The 13,626-nt window shown below is 40.9% G+C and overlaps 1 protein-coding gene across 6 annotated transcripts in view; it reads left to right on the top strand.

Annotated features, from left to right (window-relative positions):
- Positions 1-1,992: 1,992 nt before the first annotated feature.
- Positions 1,993-13,626, top strand: part of ZDHHC13 (zinc finger DHHC-type palmitoyltransferase 13) — a 42,424-nt gene continuing 30,790 nt past the window's right edge. For 5 of the 6 annotated variants that reach the window (XR_010322452.1, XR_010322453.1, XM_064288352.1 and 2 more), the window contains exons 1-4: positions 1,993-2,106; positions 8,797-8,942; positions 11,800-11,922; positions 13,161-13,238. Coding sequence is in view for 3 of the 6 variants with exons in the window: in XM_064288352.1 (XP_064144422.1) it covers positions 2,080-2,106; positions 8,797-8,942; positions 11,800-11,922; positions 13,161-13,238 (374 nt within the window). In the remaining 3 variants the exon portion in view is untranslated. The other variant, XM_064288353.1, reaches the window with a different exon arrangement.

Genomic DNA, 13,626 nt, shown 5'->3' with positions numbered 1-13,626 from the left:
AAATGGAAGATTTATTGGCTCCAGAATCTTCCAACGTGTTAGGATATCAATGTAAGAGCATTGAAATAGCACATTTCAAGTCTCTGTCACTTAAAGTCTTTCTCCGTCAAGTACAACATCATCTTCTAATTCAGTTCTTAAAAGTGATAAAACCAAACCACTCCAACCAAAGCACTTTGTAGTAAGAGGCCTGGGTTCAAGTCACTACTTACTTAGGGTTTACGAAAGCAATCTGAATCTCAATTTCTTCTTCTGGGTGATGGGGAAAATAATACCTATTTCACAGATCAGACATAATGTATACAAAACACTGTCATATGTGTCAACATACAGTAAGTGATCAATGAATTGAGCTCTTATTAGTCAAGCAAAATGACCACACCCAAAAGCTCCCTCCTTTGTGAAGCTTTGTCCAATGTCTCAGCCTGTCACAATTAATTGCTCTCTCCTCTGACTCTCACAGGAAGTTGCTTGTACTTCTATTTGTCACTTAATTTGTCCTTCTTTGTATCACAGAAGTTGATGACACAATTTTCCCTCCACCCATCCACTCAATAGCAATCTTAGTGAGCATTTATGGGCAGGAATACTATAATGATAATAATAAATTTATTTACAATTTCATTGTATTAAGGTAATATTTTTGATGGGAAAAAGCAGCACTCATTTCCAGACACATTTTTTAAAAATACACTATTATTTTTATAGGGTAAGGGAAGCCCATAAGGAGCCCTGGTGGCCCAGTGGTTAAGCACAGGGCTGCTAACTGAGAGGTCAGTGACTCAAACTCATCAGCTCCTTCCGTAAAGATGCACAGCCTTGGAAACCATGTGGGGCAGTTTTACTCTGTCCTGTTTTTAGAGTCACTATGAGTCAGAATCGAGTCCACGGCAATGGGTTTTTTTTTTTTTTTTTTTAAGGGGAGCCATAATGTTTTCTGTTCGTTTTCAAAGCAGCTTAATCCAGTTGAGCTCGGCAACAGTCACATAAAGGAACAATTGGTGATGTAGTGGTTAAGAGCTCCTCTGCTAACCAAAAGGTCGGCTGTTGGAACCCACCAGCCTCTCCTTGGAAACCCTAGGGGGAAGTTCTACTCCGCCCCATAGGGTCAATATCGACTTGATGGCAATGGTTTTTTTTTTTTTTAGTGTTAAGTGCTGGGACAGAAAAACCCCAAGATTTTCTGAGAGCTGAGGTAGGAGAGTCCTGCTGCCCCAGCGATGCTCCCCAAGGGCAGAAACCAAGGCTTATCCTAGATTCATAGACTTTCTAGCTGGACAGGGCCTTAGACAGTTCCTTCAGTGTAACCCACGAAAGAGAGTGAGGGTAAAAGTGGGGGGCAGGGGACTGTTGCCAGATCCCCCTCTAGCCTGACTAGTGGGACTTTATATATATAAATTTTGTTTGAGGAAACAGAGCTCTAGATGGTGAAGATGTTTTGCCCAAGATCATGGAAGTGGAGTGTGGTAAATGTTTTAATAGCTAACGTTTATTGATCTGTTATTATATGTCATTTTTGGCTGAGGGACTTTATATGCTTTTTTTTCATTTAATCTTCCTGACAACTCTGGGAGGTAGGTACCGTTATTTTCCCCATTTCACAGAGTCAGGCTCTGAAGTAAAGGGAGAAATTTTCACAAGGTCATCTTGTAAGCAGCGAAGTCCAGATTTGCTCTCAATAGATGTTGGTTGACGTTGGAATAACAACCTGATCGTATACTTGTGCGGGGGCAGGTGGGGACATACGCGGTGTCCCAGATGGACACCTGGGAAGGGGCTGCACAATCTTGGGTGAGGCTCGGGGAGCGTCCGGAGGGCAGGCTGGAGGCGGGGCTTCAGGCTCGCTGCTCCCTATTGCCGTCCCCGGCAGCGCGAAAGTCCCGCCCTCAACCAAGGAGAGGGCGGGGATTGGCCTTCCCGAGGTTGATGGACCGCGTAGGGCACCAGCGGGAGCCGTGGTGGCGGAGGCGGGGCCGCGAGCAGGAAGTGGGAGTAGAGGCGGCCCGAGGCGGGCTGGTGAACGGGCCGCAGCCGCCACTTTGCAGAGTCGCCGCTGCTGTGGTGTGGGCACCTGGGGAGATGGAGGGGCCGGGACTGGCCTCGCAGGTGAGTGCGGAAGGGCGCGGCCTGTCCTGAAGGCCCAGAGAGAGGCGGTGGATGTGGGGAGAGGGAGGACGTGGGGGTGAGGCAGCTCCGAGAGGGGCCCCTGGGGAAGCGGGGACCTGGGCACGGGAGGCGGGAACCTGGAAACATCGAGAAAGATACTGAGAATTCTCTCTGAGGCGACTGGGAAGAAAAGACAAAGATAGACAGGGGTGAAGGCCCCAGCCAGCGCCTCCAGCCTCCTTCCCCCAGCCAGGGCGCCCCCTGGGGACGGTACCCCCTGTGCCCGGCAGGGACCGCTGTGGGCCTGGGAGGAGGGAAGGTGGTCGTCACTGGGAGAGGTGTCAGGTGACACACCTGAGTTAGTTTATCTTGACGGTTTTTTTTTTAATCTTGACCTTGGCCTGGAGGCTGAGCCATTCTCTAGATTCCTGTTTGTGGCAGAGGCGCCCTGCCCAGCCCTGTTTTAGTGCGAGTTCCCACATCCTTACTCCTTCAAAGAGTCGAGGCTGGGTGTTTAGGCTCGAGAGAAAAACAAAAATAAAACAAACCGGTTGCGGTCCGGTCGATTCCGACTCATAGCGACCCTATAGGACAGAGTATAACTGCCCCATAGGGTTTCCAAGGCTGTAAATCTTTACCGAAGCAGACTGTCACATCTTTCTCCCGCAGAGTGGCAGGTGGGTCAGAACCGCCGGCCTTTCAGTTAGCAACCGAGAGCTTAACCGCTGTGTCACCAGGGCTCCTTACACTAGAGGAAGCGGGGGGTGGGGGTGGGGTGTGAAAAGGCAGGAGCTCTTTGCAAAACCCCAAAGGACTTTTCTCTGGAGGAGGTATTCATGCATAGAAGCCTCCTATGCAGTTCCAGAGGGCAGAAGTGGGCCAGTGGGGCAGTTACAGGAGGTAGATGTAAGCCCCAAGGAAGTAAGACTTTTGTCTTTTTTGCTCAGGCCCTTTCCCAATGCCTAGAATACTGACTGGCATATGGAGGGCGTTCACTCGATATTTATTGAATAAATGAAGAATTTCCAGGTTCAGCCAAAATTTAATGAGTGCTTAGCACATAGCAGATGCTTTTATGTGCATTATTTTGTTCCATAATTGAAGTTGCCTTAAGAAGAAGATACTGTCTCCATTTACAGACGAGAAAACCGGAGCTGTCTCCATTTAGTGTGAGCTGCTTTGTTAGGTGGTAAATTTTTTGTTCCTAACAGGATTCAGGAAACCCTGGTGGCGTAGTGGTTAAGTGCTATAGCTGTTAACCAGGAGGTTGGCAGTTCGAATCCCCCAGGTGCTCCTTGGAAACTGTACAGGGCAGTTCTACGTTGTCCTATAGGGTTGCTGTGAGTCAGAATTAACTCAACTACAGTGAGTTTGGTGTTTTTTTTTTTTGTTTTTTTTTTAATGGGATTCAAGCAGTGTTTGAGATGATTGGATTTGTAGGCCTCTGAAATAGTTTTACCAATCCTCAGTGTCTGTTCCTCTTGTTCCCTCCTCTTCCTTCCTTTCCTTTCCATTAACTTTCTTTCCTTCTTGCTTACAGTCTGGTGTAGGTTTAAATGAGGAACAAGATGTATGGGAAAGTGTGAAGGTGTTTTTATTAGATGTTCTTGCATTTTGGAGGAAAAAAACGGTATGCAGGTTGACTGGATTTTTACGAATGCATGTAGAATCTTCACATGAAAACTGTGCCTCATTGTTTTTCTCAGAGAGCCTGTAGGAGAAGTTGGTAGGAGGAGTAATTACCATGTCTTAATTACGGCCACTCATTTGCAAGAGGCTTCAAGTGCTTAAAATTCACTCCCTCTTGCAGAAGGGAAGACAACCCGTCCCGATTCTATCACAGACTGAGAGTGAGTGATGTGGAGGTTGACATTAGTAGGGCAAGGGTGGGGAGGACACGTAGGGAGACAATTGTTAATAATAACTGCTATTGTTAATTTTTTCAATAATAATGTGAAGACCTTCTGCATTGTTGAGCTTCACTCTGACCCTGTGAGCTAGGAGAGGTTATTATTCTAATTTTAAAGATCAGAAAACTGAGGTGCAAAAAATTGGAGTCACTTGCTAAGTCAAATAGGGACTAAGTAACAGCCAGAACCTCATTCATTCAACGGATGTGTTTTGAGTGTTTCCTAGGTGTTAGTCACTGCTCTAGGCACTGGAAATAAGTCAATGAACAAAACAGACAAAAATTCCTGTTCTCTTTGAATTTGGTTCTTCTGATTCCAAGTCCAGTGCTGCTGTTTGGCTTTTGTCAGAAATTGCCTTTACTCGCTGGCGCCTGATTTCCTCTCTGACCTCATTTTTTATTACTTTCTTGTACCCTCAGTCAACACGAGCTGCCCTGGCCAGAGGGCGTTGGTACTTGCTATCCTATCTGCCTGGAATGCTCTTTCCTGATATACCCACAGGGCTTATTCCCCACCTTGATAAGGTCTTCACACCATGTCACCTCTGTGATGCTTGCCCTGTCATCACTATTACCAGCAACGCTCCCTAACCTCCTTCCTTCCTTGTATTTCTCCTTAGCACTTAATGTCATTTAACAATACCTATTTATTTTTATTTATTTTGTATATTGTCTCTTTCCCCTCCACTGAATGTAGGTGCTGTGAAGGCAGTGATTTTTATCTGTTATGTTCAAGGCTGTATGTCTAGCTTCTAGAACAATGCCTAGCATAGATGGGTACTCTGCAAATACTTGTTGAATGAATGAACTTGTAAACTTAACTCTGGCACGTGCGTTAATGTCATGAGAAATTTTAATTTCTATCTAAGAGATCCCTTTATTGTTGTTATTATTATTTGATAATCTGACAGGATAGTGACCCAGAGTTTGAGTCTAGTCTTCTAGACCTAGTTTTCTCTTAAATTAGTGCACACTGAACTTCAATAATGTTTATTTGCTATTTGGAAAAATGACTTGATTCATGATATCACTGTGCAAGAAATATTACGTGACCCTTTATAAGTTCAAGATGTTCCAGTTGTCTGTTGCTGTGTAACAAACCACCCCAAAACTTAGTGGTGTAAAACAGCAGTTGTTATGCTCGTGGACTCTGTGGGTCAGGAATTTGGACAGGGCATAGCAAGGGATGGTTTGTTCCTGCTCCACCATGTCTGGAGCTGGAAAGACTCTTATTTTGGGGGTGACTCGACAGCCGGAGCTGATATCATCTAGAGGGGTCTTTACTCACATGTCTGGCGTATTGATGCTGACTTTCAGTGGGGTCACCTCCATGTGGCCTGGGCTTCTGCACAGCATGGTGGCTGGGTTCCACGAGTGAAGATCTCAAGAGACAGGAAGAGGAAGCTGCCAGTTTCTAAGGCCTGGGCTTGCCAACTGACACAGCATCACTTCTGTGGTGTTCCGTTGCTAAAGCAGCCCCAGAGCACAGATTCAAGAGGAAGGAACATGGACCCTTGCCTCTTGATGGAAGAAGCATCCAAGAATTTTGGGGCTATGTTGTAAAACTACCACAGATATAATCGTTTATCTCTAATTTAATTTTCATAATATCTTGTTCTGCTCCTGCAGCCCACCTCCCCAGGAGTAGGGTAATCAGCTAGATACATGTGTCTTTCTTTGTACCTATTTTTTTGGCCTATGTATCTTAATTTAAAAAAAAAAAAAAAAGTTACCATTTTATCTTGAGGCTGTTGTAGACTGGAATCCTGGAAGAACCAGACAAGTTAAAATGGGGCAGAATCAGAATTCTTGGAGTTGGAATGCTCTTTGGTAAATTGCACAGTTCAGAGATCTTTACACTGGTACTCAGGATAACCTTCAGGGGGTCAGTGAACACCTTGACATTATATGTGGAATTTAATTGTGTGTACACATACATATTTCTCTGAGTAGAGCCCACCTTTGCTTTGATAACATTTTCAAAAGGGGCCATGACCTTAGGAAGGTTAAGAACCATTGATCTAGTCGAACTTTTCAGATGAAATTGAGACTCAGAGATATTAAGCTGTTTTTCAAAGGTCCCCAGCCAGTTAGGGGCAGAGGCCAGGTCTTGGAGCTCCTGTTGCAGTGCACTTTTCGCTGCTACTCAGGGCTTGACTGTGGCCTTGTTTCTCTGATTGTTTGCTGTCTCCTGGAGTCTACCCATTTTTCAGTCTAAGGCCTAAGGAGCAGTCTGTATTTTACTATATGCCAAGGATGGATAAGAGAGTATCTACCTAACTAGGATATAAGTTCTTTGAAAACCAGGGACCTTGTCTGTTGTGTTCACTGCCATATCTCTGTGTCAGGAACAGTGCCTGGCACGTAGTAGGGATTCAGTAAAGATTCGATGAATGAATGAATGAGTGAGTGAGTGGATTGTGGCAGGAATCATGTCTTATTCATTTTTTATCCCCAGTGCCTAGGACTGTGATTGGTGCATAGTAGTTGCTGTTTACATTTCCTGAGAATAATTAATAAGAACTCTCAGGAGGTTGCTGGCGTCATAAGAATTTGCTCAGTCTGTTCTGTTACCTTAACATTGTAGGTAGCTATGTAGCAGTTACATGTTCACATGCATAGAGGGCGTTTATTTATGGGGTGATGTCTTTACCAGTGAACAAGTTAATAATGATTATTAGTAATATCTCCTCTTAGGATCATGCAACATGGAATTGGAAGGAACTTTGTATAGCTATATTGATCTGCTCCTTTCATTTTACAGTGATAGAACTGAAGCCAAAAATAGGTTAGACGATTAACCACCATCTTTCAGCCAACAGGAACCTGAGACATTGTCCTTGTTCTCAAGTAGTTTACATTCCAATGTAGTCAGAATGAAACAACTAGAGAATACTTTAAAAATATGTGGTGTTTTTAATAACTAGGGAGTAATTTCTAAGAAGGATGGAAACTTTGCTTTAATCTTTGTGATGGGAACGTATTGATTATTGTCCTTAAAGATCTTTATGTGATTGTCTCCAGTCAAAGTTAACCTCCCCTGAAGCAAATCAGCTACTTTCTTACCTGTTGTGGTTAAATTTTGGGAGGGAGCCATACCTAGAATAAAGGAGAGAATTTAGAACTATGGTTTCCAAGCTTTTTTGATCATGCACTCCTACCAGAAAAACAGTTTTGAGCTTGCACTCCCTATATGTGTAGAGTAAAACCCCACCATAAGGTGAAAGTAGGATTCAAGGTTTTCATTTTTTTTAAATGTCATGCACGGGCAGTCCCCAGGTTACGAATGAGATCCGTTCCTAAGTCTGTCTTTAAGTCGAATTTGTAGGTAAGGCGGAACAGATACATTACAGTTCTTATTTAAAGTCAGTTAGTCATATGTTTGTCTTAGTATATAGTATAGCATAGAAAGCATATAAAACACTTAAGAAACACTTCCAAATACACTAAAGCATCTTAAACATAATAATAGAGTACATAATGATAATAAAATAATAAAGTAACTACAGATGGTAATGTACCGAAGAGAGAATATGTGACAGTCCATTTTAAGTATGAGTTGTCCGTAAGTCTGACGTTCTTAACCTGGGAACTTACTGTATTATGAAGTTAATGCAATGACAGAATGGAGCCTCTTCTGCAAGCTAGCTGATAGTTCAGGGCCCCAGCTTTATAATCCAAACAGTCTTGGTACTGACTGTGGTGTGGTGCCACTCATTGGCAGTTGCTCACTCTAAACTTGAGCATTGATGGGATGATTCTGTGTCATATGATTGGCTGGGACTTCCAGGACAGTGGTAGCAGTCCCAGGGATCTCTTGGTTAGTTGTCATCTGTTTCTTTAGTGGAATCAGGAGAGATCAGGCTGGGAGAGTACTGGAGAAGCAGGGACTCAATCTCAAGACTGCGAGGGAGAGTGGGGACGTGTAAGAGGCGACCTGTCTTATTTCTCTGCCTCTCCTTTCCCTGACCCTCCTGCTTCAGAGAAAATAACATTTTCAGCTCCCCTCTGTCTGCCCATGGAGACTGGGGGCAGGAGCCAATTGACAAATTCGTATTATCATGGGCATGTTATTTTAAGATCTGACAATGTATTTCTAAATTGTATTAATAGCTCAGTATAAACTTGATGGCAAGGCTTTAAATTAAAGATCATGCATATAAATCTATTACAAATTAGCCTTTTTGATAATTTTGAATTTTTTAGAGGGGGCCAACTTTTTGTCAGATTGGATTAGATTGTCTTTGTTTACTTCATGTCACCGTTGAAGAGGGCCTGCTAAGAAAAGTGTGCACTCTTGTCATTTTCTCGTTTGCTTGTGGTTATTTTACTTTGCCATATTCCATTGGCTGTGATCAAGTTACAGGTTCGGCTCACACTGAAGGAAAAGGGATTATACAAGAGTGTGATTCATTGGGAGGAGGGGAAGGGATTTCTTAGGGTGTGCCTGCCACAATTTCCCCAAAGCAGGGGCCTGGCAACCTTCCTACCATGCGAATAGCTGTAACACTCCACCCACTACAAATAACAAAGTCCATTTGTGATCCTTTTCTGCTGATCACCATTTGTTTTATGATAAAATATATAATTTAGAGTTTTCTAATATTAAGCATCTTTTCTAATGAACAGATTTAAGATAAAGAGAATATTCCCTCTAAGACTCCAAAAAATTTCTGATTCAGTACTATAATTATTATTGATAGAAGCAAATACTTCATCATGTAATTGAATATGGTGTTAATTCTGTTTCTGTGCTTTGTCAAATTACTCCTACTCTCCAGTGCAGGAATCACAGCCATGGACCCCCCCCTCCAGGATTTGGTCGACATAGCATCTGTGCACATGAGAACAAAGAACTTGAGAAGGCGAAAGAAACTGTTCCTCTTGTAGAGGACTCTAGTAACTGTGACATTGTAAAAGCTACCCAGTAAGTTTTCCAGATGCTTTGTTTATCCTGTGTTCTGTTGGATTGTAACATTGAATGTGTAGTTTACGACACTCCACGCGCATACCTTCCTCCCTTCTTGCTGGTAGGTAGTTCATTAACACCAGCGCTAATACCAGTTAGTCATACCAGCATCTGAGCACTTAGAACAGTGTTGTTTACGTACCACACCCTCTCTTTATGTTGTGAGCAACTTCTTTAGCAAAAGTGTGCCTTTTTCCTCTTTGTTGTCCAGTGCTTTCACAGAGTCTCTGTCTTATACAGTGAAACCTGTGAGAGCTGGAACTCAACAGGACTGCCGTGGTTTTCCAGGTCTTGCAAGTTTTCTGCCTTTGACAGGGTGCAGTCAACCACTTTTGTATCGCTTGTTTTGGTGGAAAATATTTGCGTTTTCTTTCTCTGATAGGTTTCTGCCTTACGCAGGTTCTGGCTTTCGCAGATTTTACCTTACTAGGTGCCCAGTAAACGATGAGTGAGTGAGTGATTAAAAATGACACTAAAGTTAACTTCTGAATTGAAACGCGTATCTCAGTCTTTTAAAATATACTGTAATGTAAATATTTAGATACTTTTAGTAAGTATTCAGTTATTGAGTACTTTCTGTGTGCCTGTTGTGCTGGGTGCAGGAGAAGAAAGGCAGTAAAGTAGAAATGTGGTCTCTGACCACTTGAAACATATAGTGGGTTGTTTTCCTTGTGCTGAAGATGGAATGACAGGTTGAGAGCTTTCTCTAAACAAGATCTCCTTATGTGGATATCTGCACTATTTCCAGCATTTTCACCATCATGGATTTCACTGGCTATTAACATCCACCCTACCTCTAATAAGAGATTAGAAATATTTTGGAGCATTTTGTCTATCAGACTACATTAACTAGTAATTTATTTTCTATTATTAGTAATCAAATCTATGTCTGCCAATCAGTGCTTCTAATTGGCATGAAAGAAAGTACTATTACCTCAGTCACTTGAAATAATTTCCATCAAAAGGAGGATGTTTGGTGGTTAATTAGCCTGTTTGGCCTTAACATAGCCTAACGTCTGACTTATGTTAATTATAAAAAATACTGATAATTTCAGGATTCTAATCACTAATTTATATGAACTCTGGAAGCACAAGGAGCCACTGCTTTAGGTGAATATGATTTTATATTGTGTGTATTTTTAATTGATAGGAGGATTAGTGTATTCTTAAGGTAGATATTTGCTTTAATTAGCATAGAAACATTTAAATGTTTCTCTGTTATCAGTAAAGCTCTGTCATGATAAATGTGAGAAATTGGGCTATATTTAAGGGGAGCCTGAGTAACCTCACATTTTATAGCTCTCCTAAAATTTCCTTCATGTCTTGAACCTTCTCAAGTGGTTATTAGGAGGTCTTTAGTTTTATTGGGGAAGGACAAAAGAGAACTAGGACTTTGTGTGTGTGTGTGTGTGAACTCCTATTATATTTTCAACTAAAGGGAGTGTTTCTTTTCCAGTCAAATGTTAAAGTTGCTGTTTAAAAATGAAGAGCATATTTACGTCGTGATTAACAATTTATTCTCATTCATATTTGTACTTAGCGTTGTCAAACAGCTGTCTCTGCCGTAAAGACATAGACATGCCAAAAAGACCCACACACGTGCATGCGCAGATTTTTTTGTCCAGGCAGACATTATTCTAATTAACACAGACAGTCCTACCGTTTGGTCTGGTTTTGACCCTTGAGGCTTATTGAAACTTTCAGATACCTCTAAATAGAATAAGTTTCAAAGAAAGTGCTCAGTGGTCTGTTGGAGCTTAATGGCTTCTGTTGAAAAGAAATACTTCTAATTTAAATTGCTAAATTAAAAAAATTACCGTAGCATTACAAAGAGGCTTTTCTCTCCTCCTCTCTCACATAGTTACCCAGTAACGACAGCGCTGCCTCTTAACTATCTCTCAAGTCTATCCTTTCTTTTCCATTCCTGTTGCCTCTAACTTAGGTTCTCGTTGCCTCTTGCCTGTATTTATTACAGTGACCTCTAATCTGGCCTCTCAGTCTCTAGCCTCACCCTGCTCTAATCATCGTCCATACTGCCACTAATCTTATATTCTTAAAACCCAAAATCCGAGTACTTCCCTTTTAAAACCCTTGAGTGGTTTCCCACGGAATTATAAAGTCTCAGCTTCGTAGCTGACGTGGAAGGCCTTTGCAGCTCCAGCCTCATCCCTGGCCATTCTGCCTTCTCTGCTTTGTGCTTCAGCAGTGCTAGATTGCTTCTGTTCCTCTCAACAGCTGTGCACTTTCACACCTCTGGGTTTTGTTCATCCTGTTCTTCTGCCTGAAGTTTGTTTCATTCCTTTCATCAGTCTAAGCAACCCAGCTTGTATATCATGTTTCTTCTCCTCCAGGAGGGCCTAATCATTTCTTGCTCTGCTGTACCTATACCACACCCGTACTTCATTGTTGAATCCATCCAAGTTTGCTTTTATTCTCTGTCCCTTACTGTGAGGTCATTGGATGGGTGTGGTTTGATTCAGGAATAATATCGTAGTCAGGAGTCGGCACCATGCATTTTTGGTGCATAGTAGGGGATCGAATGAAACTTGTTGAAGGAGAACAAATGTGAGTGTTGAAGTTTATTTAAGAAAATCAAATTTCACTCCAAATGGATTAATCTGATCGATAAGCGAACCAGGTTTACTTGTGCTGTTTGGCTTTGTTTGTCCTCTTTGTGCACGTCTTTGTTAATATATTTCTGTGTTAGCTGAGAGACAGATTGGATAAAGTAAAGACATGATAAGAGGAAGAAATTTGGATATTTGAAATTATTTTAAATGGTATCGGTAATGCCTTTTTTTCTTCCTTATTTGAGATACGGGATTTTCGAACGATGTAAAGAATTGGTGGAAGCCGGATATGATGTCAGGCAACCAGACAAAGAAAATGTGTCGCTTCTTCATTGGGCTGCTATTAACAACAGACTGGATCTTGTAAAGTAAGATGCTGTATATGTGTGTAAAAGATATAAAGCGTGTATGTCTAATTCTAGACCTCTCCTTCACTTGTCTTTTTCTTCAGGTGCACGTATGAGTCTTGAGTCATCTCTAGTTCCCTTTTGGGAGTGAACAGCAGAAACCTTCTGCTGCACACATCTGTTCATCATGTAAAAGAGCCTTAGTCTGGAAGTGAAACTGAACACTTTTAAAAAAGGAAAAGCAAAACATTGTAAGCTTTCTCAGAACAGAAACTTTCATCTAGTATAGAAGAAACTTTGAAGGATTTTACATTGTAAGGTCAGGAGGAATAGATGGGCAGGAGAATTTCACAACTTTTTTTTTAAACTAAATGCAGAATACAGTTGCAAATGGACATGAATTCTATCAAATACTTCCTCTTCGTAAAGCACTACTGCCTATCCATTGATAGCTTTTGTTTCTTCTTTTTATACCATAGCATGTAACACGTACATGTGTCTGTAAATGTGAATATATTTTACATTATGTATATTCAAAATCCTTGAGGTTTGAAAAAATGAAAATTTTACTTAAGTTTAAAATATGCTAACACATGTTGCACTCACAGGCAGAGTCCTTGTGGGAATAAGTGATGTATTGTTTAGATAATAGGCTATATAAAATACAACTTTGAGATAGACTAGTTCCTATTAACCACAGAAGAAAATCAGTCACATTCTCTTGTAGGTTCACCATATACAGTGTATCACAACTATGCCATAAAAATAGAGACCAAAATACTCAAAATGCTTATCGTTTCTGGAAGGATTTTAAATTTAATTTTTACTACTTACTTTCAGACTTCTCTCACACATAGTAATTCTAATTTTATACCTGTCAAGTGACATAATTTCACCCATCTCCTGCCAAGCTAAGCAGTAGAATATCTGTAATCCTAAACCTTTTGAATATAAGCTCTTTAAAGAGTGTTATGGTATTTAGAATATGTAGAGTAGTTATCATGTGTTTGGTATGTAAGTTATAATTGATTGCTAATTATAGCAGGAGTAATTACTTACATGCTAAGAATGTTTCACCAGACATTTATTTGATATTCTGTGAATCTTCCTGACTTCTATAGTTCTAGGTGTTTTGAACATGTTAATACTATAATTTCTGTTTTCCAACACATTTATTACTAAGAAAAAATAATGTTTTCTTTCTCAATGTGAATTTATTAGTTTGAAATCTTATTTTCATTTGTGTCTGCTTTTAACAGGTTTTATATTTCAAAAGGTGCTGTTGTAGATCAGTTGGGAGGAGATTTAAACTCAACTCCTCTTCACTGGGCCATCAGGTAAGGTTTCTTTCAACATTGAAATTGCTGTTTGAAATCGTAAAGAATAGGTTCATTTTCTGAATGTCACAAATCAGTGTTTTCTAAAAGAATTTTCTGTGACGATGGAAATATCCTATTCTTCACTGGCCATACAGTAGCCTCTAGCCACCTGTGAAATGTGGCTGCTGTACCTGAGGAATTTAGTTTTTAATTTTATTTCATTTTAATTTATTTAAATTTAAACAGCCAATGCAGATACTGGCCACCATTTCAGACAGCACATTTATAGACAATTTGAAAGACTTTCTTTTTTTTTCCTCCCCTTCATTTAAAAAAATTACAATTTTAAAGAGCCTCCAGAGATGATGTCTTTTGTATTTAATCAAGGGCTCTATTATGATTATCA

The sequence above is a fragment of the Loxodonta africana genome, chromosome 7, assembly GCF_030014295.1.
Source record: "Loxodonta africana isolate mLoxAfr1 chromosome 7, mLoxAfr1.hap2, whole genome shotgun sequence".
Classification (NCBI taxonomy): Eukaryota; Metazoa; Chordata; class Mammalia; order Proboscidea; family Elephantidae; genus Loxodonta; species Loxodonta africana.
Note: the sequence above shows the minus strand (reverse complement) of the source record. Positions and strands in the feature narration are given on the sequence as shown.